The 13,206-nt window shown below is 32.6% G+C and overlaps 1 protein-coding gene and 1 long non-coding RNA gene across 2 annotated transcripts; one reads left to right on the forward strand and one right to left on the reverse strand.

Moving 5' to 3' along the window:
* Nucleotides 1-1,420: 1,420 nt before the first annotated feature.
* LOC133318626 (transcription factor bHLH51-like) lies at nt 1,421-2,768 on the forward strand. Its single transcript, XM_061520649.1, has 2 exons — nt 1,421-1,755; nt 2,035-2,768. Exons 1-2 carry the CDS (start codon nt 1,456-1,458, stop codon nt 2,506-2,508), a joined length of 774 nt encoding a protein of 257 aa, XP_061376633.1. The 5' UTR covers nt 1,421-1,455; the 3' UTR covers nt 2,509-2,768.
* Nucleotides 2,769-6,457: 3,689 nt separating this feature from the next.
* Nucleotides 6,458-6,877, reverse strand: LOC133318635 (uncharacterized). The gene is made up of 2 exons (XR_009752495.1): nt 6,767-6,877; nt 6,458-6,665 (listed from the first exon to the last, which is right to left on the reverse strand). It is a non-coding gene; the product is annotated as an uncharacterized LOC133318635 (long non-coding RNA).
* Between the last annotated feature and the right edge of the window lie 6,329 nt (nt 6,878-13,206).

A 13,206-nucleotide genomic window follows, 5' to 3' on the forward strand; every position in this document is an offset into this window, starting at 1 on the left:
TTGGATTTGAAGCCTGAATATGTCATAAGTCCATTTTTTTGAGCTATCTTGTGCTGTGCAGGTCTATTTTTTATTTACCTTGTGTTTTTCTTAATTTCATCTGAAAGTGTAGACCGATTAGGATCGAATTCATGACCTCCTAATCTCTCTAACTTTAATATCATAATAAACGTCACCTCAACCTAAAACTTTAAAGTTTTAGAGTAAACTTATTAATTATTTTGTATCTTTTACGTCAACACGGACTCATAACAAACCACACAATTTGTTTTGAGAGATAGATAGAGAGGTTTACAAAGTGAGTGGTTGATCAGAAGTCTTGTCACCCTTTAAGGTGCTCTTTATTATGAGTTGCAATTTTGAGTTGAGTATAGGGTCCTACGTTGTGACCCAGCAGTGATTGTAATTGAGGCTTCTTTGTTTGCTAGCTTGTGCTGTAGACAGACTAAGCAAGCTTTTCAATCAGAGTGACACCAAAGTGTAAAAAATAGGTCTCTTTTACTCAGTCTAATGCTTTGAACTTCCACCTTTCAATCAAGATGCATGAAGGTAAACCAAACCTTGTCTTTGAAGGATGAAAAGTTGGACTTGTATGGTTAAATGGGTCCCCCAGGTGTCTTAAACTTGAAGGGCAATTCTTTTACTAATGTTGCTACAACATGCGTTTGTCCAATTGCATGAGCAAATCTTAGGTTTTTCTTTTTTACTTAATTGATCCTGTGTCTTTCTCTTCTTTGTATAACTTTTTTTCATCTTGGTGATCATGGCAGAGACTAAAACATTGGTTGGAATAATTGTACAGGGATGTAGGCGAAAGTGTGAAAGCTTAATTCCACCAAAATTGACAATTCGATGTGGAAGATCTTAAAGTATCTTCAATTAATGGGATCCACCACCATAAGCCTACCACTTTGAAATAATCTTCATTGCTTACTTTTTACTTTATCAAACAATTAACCAATCTTAATATTTTGTCTTTAAGGTAAATGCTAAGAAATTCTAACATACAGTTTCACTGCTATTTTATATGAAAATCACTTAATCTTAAAATGTAACCTTATGAGGCAAAAGTTCAAGATAAGTAAAATGACACTTTTGAGATCATTGATCAAGAAAGTCTATTTGTTAGATACTATTTCAATTATGGTACAAATTCTTACTCAGCACGGATACTAACTAATATTAGATTACTACCCTCATTCTTATTCTTTTACACTTCATTTTCCACCCTCCTTATAAAGTCAAGTTCGTTAGATTTATTAGAGGGAAAAAAAATTATTGGTGAAGTGACAGAAAGATACAGCCAAAATCGATTTTCATTTTGACCAATCAAAAGTTATTGCTTATCACACCAATCACTATCAAGATAAGAAGAAGATCACCCATTATTAGTGCAGCAAACAGTGGCTGCGGATGGGAGATAAAAAGCTCTGAGAGAATGGGAGAAACTTTAGAATGGTTTCCATTGTGACTATGGAAAATTACTATGATTCTGGCTTGCATCTGGGTACCAACTTGGCTCAATGCAGTGATCATTCTCCTTATTCAATCCCTACACAAATACTGCCTCATGTGTCTGACTTTTCCTCTCTTCAATTTGGTGAGTTCCACTCATGGCCAGTAACCTTTGAAGGGGCTCCAGAAGAGAGAGCAGCAAGTGCTTCTAAGAGTCACAGTCTAGCAGAGAAAAGGCGTAGAGACAGGATCAATGCACAGCTTGCAACTCTAAGAAAACTGATTCCCAAGTCTGATAAGGTAAACCAATTTTAATGTGTCTCTTTTCAAGAGTGGCATAGTTTATAAAGTATTACCATTTAAAGCTTATAACATTTTGATGTGTCTCTTTTTACGGATGCAATAGTTAGTAGTGTACTTAGCCCTCACACAAGATAATTAATGGAATTTGGAAGTGACATATATTTATGGTTAGCAAAGTCTTATAAGGATTTGAATTTCACTTACCCATCTTAATGAAAGATAGAATATTGAATGAAGCTAACAAAAAGTGTATATATAACATTTGTGTAATTGTAGATGGACAAGGCAGCTTTACTAGGGAGTGTGGTAGACCGTGTCAAAGATCTAAAGCGAAAAGCAATGGATGTTAGCAAAGCCTTCACAGTTCCAACTGAAATTGATGAAGTATCAATTGACTATGACACTATTCAAGATGAAAGTTGCACTAAAGTCAACAAGTTCAAGGACAATATAATCATCAAAGCTTCTGTTTGCTGTGATGATCGACCAGAACTATTCTCTGAACTAATCCAAGTCCTCAAAGGCTTGAGACTCACAGCAGTTAAAGCTGACATATCAAGTGTTGGTGGCAGAATTAAAAGTATATTGATACTTTGTTCTAAGGATAGTGAAGAGGGTGTTTGCCTTAGCACTCTCAAACAGTCCCTTAATTCAGCTGTGACCAAAATTGCTTCACCATCCATGACATCTAATTTTCCCACTAGAAGTAAGAGGCAAAGGTTCTTCTTGCCTTCTCATTTCGTACAGTAATTAACTGCAAAATCATTCTCTTACCCCTTTTTTTTTTTTTTGCTTTGGAGAGGGTCATTTCATTGGGGGCAATTATTTGCTTTATTTTTCAGTATTATATACCTATCAAATATATAGTTTGTCCATTAGGAAGCTGAAATGTTGATTTTGTACCATCAATTAAGGCAAACAAAGTTAAAGAGTGATAAGAAATTAAAAGGAAGCAAATTAAGCAAAAGCATATGCAAAAAGTTAAGTAAAGAAATCATGTGTATGATATGTGTTATACCAAGAGAATAGAAAAGGAGCAACTTAACTTGATTTAGATCTCATCCAATTGGGAGGATCATTGAGTTGCTCGCTGATTCTTAGAAGTGGAAAAGTGGTTTAGTGTTAAGTCATAACTACATTTGACTTTTAGAAGTGATTAATGGATTCAGTGGCACGTCCCCACAAGTTGTGCAAGTTGTTCGTGTTTAATAATGATAACATCCCACCAATAGTATAACTGGTAAGAAGCTCGTGTCTCTTAATTAGAGGTTTTAAGCTTGAGTCATGAAAATGAAAAAATGGTTTTGGGATAGCTATCCCCTACACGAGAGTACTTCAATCGGACTAGTTCAGAGAATGAACCGGTTAAGGAGATTAAAAAAATGAGAGAACACCCCATATTCTCTTTTTTGATACATAGAAACAGCTGCTAGGATTAATGATATAATAAAGCAGCCAGTGGCATTAATTACATAAAAGGACCAAATCCATGTTCAGATTATCCGTATTAAAACAATGGGTTTGCATTTGTCATTTAACATGACACAACAAATTTTTCTACACACAACATTTTGTGGAGCTCACACTTTTTGAAGAAAAAAGAAAAAAAAAAAGAAATTACGGCACGCAAAACGAATCTCTATAACATTACACAATCACTTTTTCTACAACATAACTCTTATAAAACTTTTAAAACAAAAAGAAACTTCAAGAAAATTCATCCTTGCAAAATATATAGGGGGAAATTAAAATTGCTGTTAAAATATGTAAATTTCCTCTCTCCCGATGTACGATGTGTCTCCATTTTAAGTACTTCTTATTTTTAGACATGCTGAATTTTTTATGTTGGATTATATATCTAAAATTCTAAAGTGATCTGAGAATTATTTTTTTAGGGTAAATCGATCTAAGGATCATTTTTACTGGCCAAAAACAATTGATAGTGTAGTGAGAGATGGTAAAATTCGATAAGGAAAGCAAATACATGAATCCAGGATGTCAGCATCCTCTTTAAGTGATCATGATGTAACGTGAATGGTTCACGATTACTGGAATATCGAGATCGAATAAATAATTGTTGACATGGGTTTAAATTGAAATATTTAAGGGTTTTATAATTCTCATGTTGAAGGAGAATTGAAATCTTATGTTGTAGAGATAAAAAGTATGTGGAACCCATTGTTAGAAAAATTATATATAGGACCCATATCAGCACGAAAATCGGAGGGTGTGTAGGAAAATTTTAATTCTCATGTTGAATGAGAATTATAAAACTCAATATTTAAACACCTTATTTTTTATTTTATTTTTTGTAACATTTAATCACCTATTTTTATTCTTTTATCCATAAGCAAGTTTTGCTTCGACTTTCGTACAAATTACTGGAAAATATAAAAAGTATATCTTTTTATAGTACAAGAGCTAACCTAAATCTATAAATATATCACCGTACGCCTAAATAATAGATGGTCCTCAGAGCTTCATATGTGATGCTCATTTTGGCTTGGATCAAATTGTTAGCTTGCTTGTCCACATCCAGATTGTGACAATATGTAACTATTTCATACTTGTATTTATTTATAGCAACAAAATAAAGATCAAAGACAGTCAGACAGATATTATCATACACGGACACTGGACACTCTATCCTAATTGCTGCCCCACACAGTTTTGACACCCTACTCACCTCAATTTAATCCTAGAACCTTAAAAATAAAGTATTTAAGAAAGAACTAAGAAAAATTCCAATACAGAGCTTTTCTTAACAAAAGATGTGATTTATAAGGAGGCTTTCTCTACTGTTAACCAAGGCAAACCACTTACCTCAAACGAGATGGAACTCAAAACATGCTAAGGATGGAAAGTTATAAATTGTTAATAATTTCCTGAATTCTTCCGTGGAATTCTCACACACCTTCAAACCAAGCCCAAAGTGGTTATGTACAAGAGCGGTTTTATGGTTCTTGCCAACAACTCTCCTCTTCAAATTGGGAATGTGGGACCATTAGAGGGAAGAGGAATGGGAAGAGACGTAGGCGTCAAAGACAGGCTCCCCCTCCCAATTGAGGGCACAAACACTTCTTCTTAAGTGATAAAATACACACACACTACCCTTCATACAAATTTCTCTTCAATGTGGTTTTTCTGATTTTCAAATATATAAACGATTGATTGGCGAGTGAAATGAGGGATTTTGAATTTTGAGTCCCAGATGAAAGTTAATGCTACTAAGGAAGAAAGGTTCATGAATCACGTCTACACATCACTTGGACTCATTTGCGTGTAAAATTGCATCGTTTATTAACTGCGTGGCAAGTTCACTTAGCTAGATTGTTCATTATTAATGAAACCACAGTTAAACTGTCTAATTGTACTGCCTAAGATAATTATAACACGACGGCTAGCTAAACCAAGAAGCAGGTTGCCTAAATCAGTGCTGGTTGTGTGGATATCACAAAAAATCAATACATAAATAAAACATGCGTTTGGTCCAGTGAAAATTTTTAGATATCTACTAAAGTGTGAAAATGATAAAATAAAATCATTATATTCTTACTTTGATGTTTTATGATAAAATTTAAAATAAAAAACAAACTATTCATATTTACAAAATTAACAATATAATGAAATGAGGATATTGAATAAAATGAAATTATACATATTCTATTAAATTTCATTTTACTCCACCTAAGCAATCAAGAAATCACGAGGATGATCAATCACATTTAGGAAACTCACCTTTCGTTCCTCATTTACGCAATTGTTCGTATATACCATACCAGCTATGATCTATCAACCAAGGACCCTTTCTAACACGACTCGACAAAGTATTCAAGTAATGGTACTGTAAAGACTTAAAGCGGCATGGAGACTACACATAACTCTATTAGAGTTTGATACATCACATTGAGACCTCTGAAGACGATCCCATTCGATACATGAAAAAATACTTCGGTATTTTCTCAGTTGGGAACATGATTTTATCCCAAAAACAATTTGTACATATCTAAACTAGAATCAGTAAAACCAGATATCAATTAAGGTAGACACAACACTTGAAATTATGCTTTGTACTAACAGATTGTAAAGAACACCCCATTTGGCAAGATCAAAAACTCAATAAACAAAGAAAATAGCAATATTAAAGAAAGTTAAGGTTTATAATTACAAAAAAAAAAAACAGTTCAGGTTTATAACAGGGTGGGATTCAAAGATCACAAACTCAAAAATATATATCCAAAACAAATAATGAAAATAGCAATGCAACAATATCAAAGATGTCTCCATAAACATTTAAACGGCATTTGACATTTTCCTCCTCAGTTCAAACTTCAAATAAAAAACATCCAATATTATGCAAACCTAGACGCACCAACTTTCCATTACCAGCTCTTTTCTTCAAGAACATCCAACTTTAGAACAACAAAATTGTTTTGCTCAATGCGTGCTACCATAATCAAACACATGGACGGAATCATTCGAATTGTAACCAACAACTTCATCACAGAAATTAATACGTACGTACAATGTCAATCTATATATAACCCAAGATAAACCGCATAAGACAAAGTGGAGCGCGAAATTTCCAAATTCCAATCACGGAAAAACAAAAATCAAGCACGAGAGAAAAAGGGATTCAAATATTAAAGCTAGTTTAATTCGCACGAAGAACGTCTCTTGGTCTAAGAATTATGCAAAAGAAACCAATAAAAACGTAACATAACATTTAAAAAAAAAAGAGAGAGACAGGTACTACTCTCTTACTTAGGAGTCCAATTCGAAATAAAAACAATACGAAATGAAAACAAAACTAGAAGCAATTGTTGTTAGGGGAACACAAACTACTTGGATCTTTGTCTCATCTTTCGGCGCTTCCTCTTCAGCCTCCTCATACGCTTCTTCTTCCACTGTACAAATCCACACTCCCAATCAAATCAAAAACCCTACGACGACAACGACAACAACAATGTAAAGAAGAGAAAATAAAAACGAGGTAAAAGGACCTTACCTTAGCCCTCATGGTGAGAACAAACCGAACCTCTGAACCAAACCCTACTCGTCCCAAACAAAGACAAGGCTGCGGAGAATTAACAGAGATTGGGAAAACTGAGAATCTAGGTTTCAGGAATTTATAGCGAACCAGAAAACCTAGCAAACAAATAAGGATGTCCCAGCCCATTACGTTTTTTTTATCACGGCCCAATACTTGTTTTTCTATCCCTAAACCATAGCTGCATTTTTTTTTTAACTACAAAGCAAGTATTGAAACTCTAATTCTAAAAAAAAAAAAAACGCAGTGTGGGTTCACTTCTTCTGCAGTTAATGTAGATAAGTCATTTACATTGAGCTCAAACGAGGTTGTTATGTGGCAAAAATCATAATATTTTTGTAATTATAATAGTCTTTCTCGTTATAATTTTTTAATCATTCAATTTAAAACGACATTTTTTTGAGAGTGAATGTAGATAACTTATCTACCTTCACTATAGAAATATTAAAGCCTTACATCATATAATTATAAATCCTATACACCCTCTCTGTACTATTAGAATAATTTTAACTTTTTCTATAGCAATTATATCAATTAATAAAAATTGGAAATGTTGAGGTAAATGAGTATCTCTTAATAAGTATAGATATGATACAACAACAAAAAACAGAAATATAATAATTTTTTAAAATCATAGAACGGCATAGAAAGTTAGTATAAAATTATTTACCCAAAAAAAAAAAAGTTAGTATAAATTTAACATAAAACAAAAATTTTAATTTAAAAGAGAGAATCAATGTATTGAACATAAGCATTAGCTATCGTAGGTATGATAAAATAGCATCATTTATTTAATTATTATACTATTTTCATTTGTATTAATATAAAAAATAAGAACATAAAAGTAAAAAAATGCATATTGATATCCAATGTGTTTGCGAAGTATGTAACACAGTTTTTTTTTTTTTTTTCAAAAAAAAAAACTATTATAAAATGTTTCCACTTCTTAGAATATCTCAAATTGCTATAAGAATGACAACATTGTGGGTCGACTCAACTGGTTGGATTGTATTTGATAAGGCTTTGGGCTCTTCAAGTTAGGTTTGACTATTATTCTACTTGGTGGTTATTAGACCTTTTGAAATCCGAGGGTCCAAGAACTGGAGGTGACTTGCCTTCACGCGGAAATAAATGTTTTATAAACGAAAAAATGTGTGTATTTTAAGTGAAAAAAAAAAAAAAAATCACGGGGGAGAAAAAGTAGACGAAAAATAAAATAAAGGTGTGAGTCTCACTTCTTTATGAGAGTAAAACGACAAAAATTATGTCATTTAAAAGGATCCATATTTTTCCCTTTATTAATAGCCACTTCTTTCAATATTTTATCCATGTGTGACAAATTAGCAACCATGTGATAAAGTGTTTTAGAATTTTCTCATATTTCAATTTTATAAATTTTCTTAATATTTCTTTTTCTTTAATTAGATTGTCTATTTTTGTCAATGATGCACCATTGTAGTTTTTTCAAAGGTTCGTGGAAAAGAAAGGGAAAAGACGGGAGAAAAAAAGAAGACGATTTGGAAAGAGGTAGAGAGAAATAAGATTGAGGAGGAGGGAGAAAATCAAGGTGAGGGAAGATTTTGGGCGAGAAGATTGGAAAAAGTAAGAGAAAATATTTGAATTTTTTTATTATCATTTTCATTACTATTATACCATTATTATCATAAGATGTAACAACCACGTTATTGCAAACAATAGAGTGATAGACTATCTTAAAATAAATAAATAGTGTACCAAAAAAAAAATATCGACTACAAAAATAAGGAAAAAGTTCAAATAACGTTGTGGTTTGTCTTTGAATCATTTACACTTTTATGTTTTTTTATCATTTACACCCTTCTTTTTTTCCATCCAAGTCATTTTTAACACTATTAGAAACTTAATCAATATATTTATTTTATCTTTCTTACAAAAAAGAACCAAATCCCAAAGGTCTAAGGTGTAGATTTACATTATAAATTTATCCCAAAATTTTGGCTTGTAAAGAGCCAAATGGCTAAGGCCACAACCTCTGATGCATGGACACCCTCTTTGGGGGAAAAAATTTGCATGTCGGATACCGATATGCGATCAATATTTTTCGACACGTAGTCAATGCTCCAACACACAATTAACGTTTTTTGACACGCTTCCGACAATCGGTCAATGTTTTTTGACATTTTTTTTATATCCAATTTTTTTTTTATCTTTTCAACTAAACATGAAAAATTCATTTATAAATCAAATATTTTCTGTTATGGAATTTGACCTAAAAAATTAACAAGGCATGAAAACTTATCTTTTTTTATACTTATGTTGTGGAATTTGAATATTTAATTGATTATATAATTTATTATGAGTTGCTATATATATTAAATGTAAACTATATTATATATTAAAATATTATTTAATATCAAAATGTGTCCTAACGTGTCGAAATCTAATAATTTTTAGAATAACGTGTCAGCGTGTCATGTCGTGTCTCGTGTCGATGTTGGTCCAACATAGGCCACAACTATAGATTTACGAAGAAAAGCCAAATATCAAATGACAAAGGCATCAAATATCACTTTATAATAATTCCTAATACTTCCCTTAATTTTTATAAAGAGAAAAGAAGCTGAAAGAGTACCCATCAAATAAGTATATGCAATTTTTTTCCTTTTTCAACTCACCTGGTTAATGTTTTTTTTTTTTTTTGGTACAACTCACCACGTTAATTATTAAGGTTATTTCACCGTCCATAATTATTAGATCCAAAAAAACTCGATCTTGAGATTTTTCAGAAACTAACTACCATTGAGGTAGTCAATTTCACCTTCATACAACACCATCTTTTCTTTTTTCTTTTTTGAAATTTTTATGTACAAAAAAAAGTACAGGCCAATTGAATCACCCAATTTTTTATCTAGAAAAACAATGAATGCACAAAGCAAGATGAAACTTTATGAACCTGGATTTTCAATGATTTGATGAGATCTGAAAGCTTGTAGGGGAAAAAGAATTGCCAAAGGTGATTGATTGTTTTCAATTCTATACGACAAGGATGAGGATGTTGCTTCGATTTGCTAGAGCATAAAATTTTGGAGATGGAAAAGAAAATTATGGTATGAAGGTTTGGGCTTCGTTCTTTAAGCACACGAGGGACTACTTTTCACTTGCCCGGTAGCTTCCTTTACTAAATTTGCCACATGTAATACAAATGTAGGTAAACAAATGTGCCTACTCGCCGATTTTTTTGTAGTGAAATATCAAAATGCTATTTTTGGAATTTAGAGTAAGGTACCTTTTGGGTCCTAAAAAAAATCACATGGCCCATTTTAGTCCCTCAGAAAAAAAATCGATTCGTGGTCCTTCTAAAATTCAAAATAGACTTAATTAGTCAAAATTGTGGTCCATCTGAAATTCAAAAAAGACCCATGTTAGTCCCTTTGAGGGACCACGAGTCGATTTTTTTTCTAAGAGATTAAATTGGGCTTTGTGATATTTGTTGTGAACCCAAAAGGTACTTTACTCTAGAATTTATAATCCAAAATACCACTGTTTGGAAACAAATTAATGAAATACCACAAAACAAACTCGTTGTCAGTAGGTAGTTCTCTTTTTACACGTGTCATGCAGGCAAGGACCATTTGTCAACAACAATAGGTCTAGGAATCGTTGTAGGTCCCAAAGGTTCAGGACCAGCTATTGCTGACAGTGGGTCATTGCCTACCTTGGCACATGTAAAACGCATAGGACCTGGACCCGCCATTTAACTTAACTAGTTTCACATTATGTTATCACGTGGCACAATCTTGTCCATCCATCATACATAACCACAGCCCTCATCCCCAACACATTTTTCAGGCCATTTTCTTCAACATGTATACCTTTGCTTCAAGTATAATTTTCTTACTTATGTAGTCATTGTTTTACCCACACATTTAAAAAACGAGTTCAATCGTGAATCCTTAATGGGGATTGTATACTACAATGATAGAAAATATTATGGTTCTCAAGGTATTATTTTCGAAACAGATTCAAGAATAATTTGCATCAATCCCTGTTGTAGCTATTATGTTCTAAAGAAGACAATCCACAAGAAATTAGGATTACAAGATAAACAATTAGTTTCTTTCTTGACAGCTAGACATGACACTGGTGATGGGCAATGGCTATGTGTGGAAGTTATTGACGATGATCATGTGGCATGTATAATTGATGCAATTGTTACGCAGACTAGGACGGGATTCATTGATTTGTACGCAAAAATAGATTGTGGCGAACACTCTGCACAAATCGTCATTCCCTTCAATTCAGTCAATTAACATTCATAAGGAGCCATTTTTTAAAATGAAGAGAGGTAAGTCTCCTTCCTTCCACCATAATAACCTCCACTAATTATAAGTCAAATGACTGTCGAAAAATATTATATGATCCTACTTGGGGTGCATAAAATGATGAAGATGAGGTTGACGAAGGCCTACTTTCGAACAATGACTCATTAAATAGCAACGTGAAGGGCGATTTTGATGTTGAACCATCTCCACCTGTCGTTTCGAGGAATGTTGCAATATTTCCTCAAGTTGCAATATTTCCTCAAGTTCCATCACCACACATTGTGGGAGGATATCACTAGTTAGTGTATAAAATCAAAGCATTTATTTAACATATGTATTGTATTTGGTTTTTGCATGTGATTGACCTATGTGAATATGTAGGTGATAGTAGTAGTCCATTTTAAGCTGATATTGAACATTATACATATTTAAATAGGCACACCCAAATCAAGAAAGGCTTAGCATTAAGGGGGAACATCCAGTCAACTAACAACTAGGACAAAGTGGAGGTGGAAAGTGTCAACTACGAGAGGTAAACATCAAAGTTATCAAAGGCAATAATGTAGCATTGTAGCGGCTTCCCGACAAAGTACTTTTTTAATTTACTTTTTTTATACCAACCTTAATTACTTTTTTGAGGCTAATAGACTCCCCCGAATATTTTCACAAGCTTAGAATTTTTGAGCAGGTTATAGGGCTGATCCTGAGTATGAGGCGGGTCAATAATTAAGTTTTTATGTTCCTCCCTAAGATGACATTGGTGGAAATCAAATCGAAGTCCTTCTGTGTGGAACGATCCCTAACTATTCCCAAATCAGTGGAAGCCAATCAACACCATCAGTCCTCCCTGATATTAGTTCACCATTTATGGGAAGACCAAACAAACAAATATTGAACGTCCTTCAGCTTGATCGTGATCTTACCCTGTAGCAGGTGAAATGTTTGTGTTTCTGGGTGCCAACGTTCCAAAGAAGCAGTGACGAATGCGTAAAAAGGAAAAAATAACATATTATAAATTAAATTAAATTAAAATAATGATAAAAAATTATAATTATTTATACAGACCTTGTGGTTTCTAAGTGTGGCCACGTGAAGGAAACCAACCTACCTCTGGAACTTATGGGCGTCCTCCAATATGTGAGTGTGATCATGAGATGCAACTTGTCTCACATTTTTCATACAACCTGCATCACCATTCCACACATGCGTGGAGATATGTTTCTCCTATAATATCTGGAGAGAGGTATCGATAGGGTCTAGATCATCCAGGCTCCGCATAGACTGTGTGGGTGACTGATCAAGATTCCTACCTTTAAAATGAACGGGTGATGCACAAGGGGATGCGATATCTCTAATTAATAAATACTGATAAATTAATCACAACACTAATTAATAAATGAAATATAAATTAAATTATCAAAATAATTTTTCTGCGAATAATACACTCAATTTTTGCACTATAATATTAATTGTATACATTAATAAATTATTCAATTAGTAATTCATTTATACATTTCTAATTAATTATTAAATTACAATAATTAAATATTTGACATAATTAATCTGTTAATTTATTATTTAACATGTATATTTAATTATTAATTTTTACAGTGATTATTTTTTATTTTAATAATTAATAGTTGATCTTAAATTTAGTAAAATAAATTAATATGCTACATTACACTACACTATAATACACTAGAATATATTAAATAAGTTAATATAGTAATTAGTAATAATGAATATTAATGGATTGACCAAAGGTGAACATTAATATGCAATGTATAAAATTTGCAAAATGAATTACGTAACATACTTCTAATCATTTTTTTAAATTCGTTAATTTCATTCAGGAACAAATTCAGATGTAACATTCCTGCATCATCACTAGGCACCATGATTGGAAAATCCCAAATTATGTATCCAAAAGACATGACTCTAATATTCTATGGATATGATTACTCCAATCAAGCAATCACGAAACCTCTTCCCAAAAGTCAATTGCCAATAATCATTTAGCCCATTCATTTATTATAAAATCGTATGTATTTATCACAGGCACATGAGACATTTCTTATGTACACCACATAGGGTTTA

The sequence above is a fragment of the Gastrolobium bilobum genome, unplaced genomic scaffold, assembly GCF_033153095.1.
Source record: "Gastrolobium bilobum isolate Gb01-03AN ecotype WA unplaced genomic scaffold, APGP_CSIRO_Gbil_v1 utg4519, whole genome shotgun sequence".
Taxonomy (NCBI): Eukaryota; Viridiplantae; Streptophyta; class Magnoliopsida; order Fabales; family Fabaceae; genus Gastrolobium; species Gastrolobium bilobum.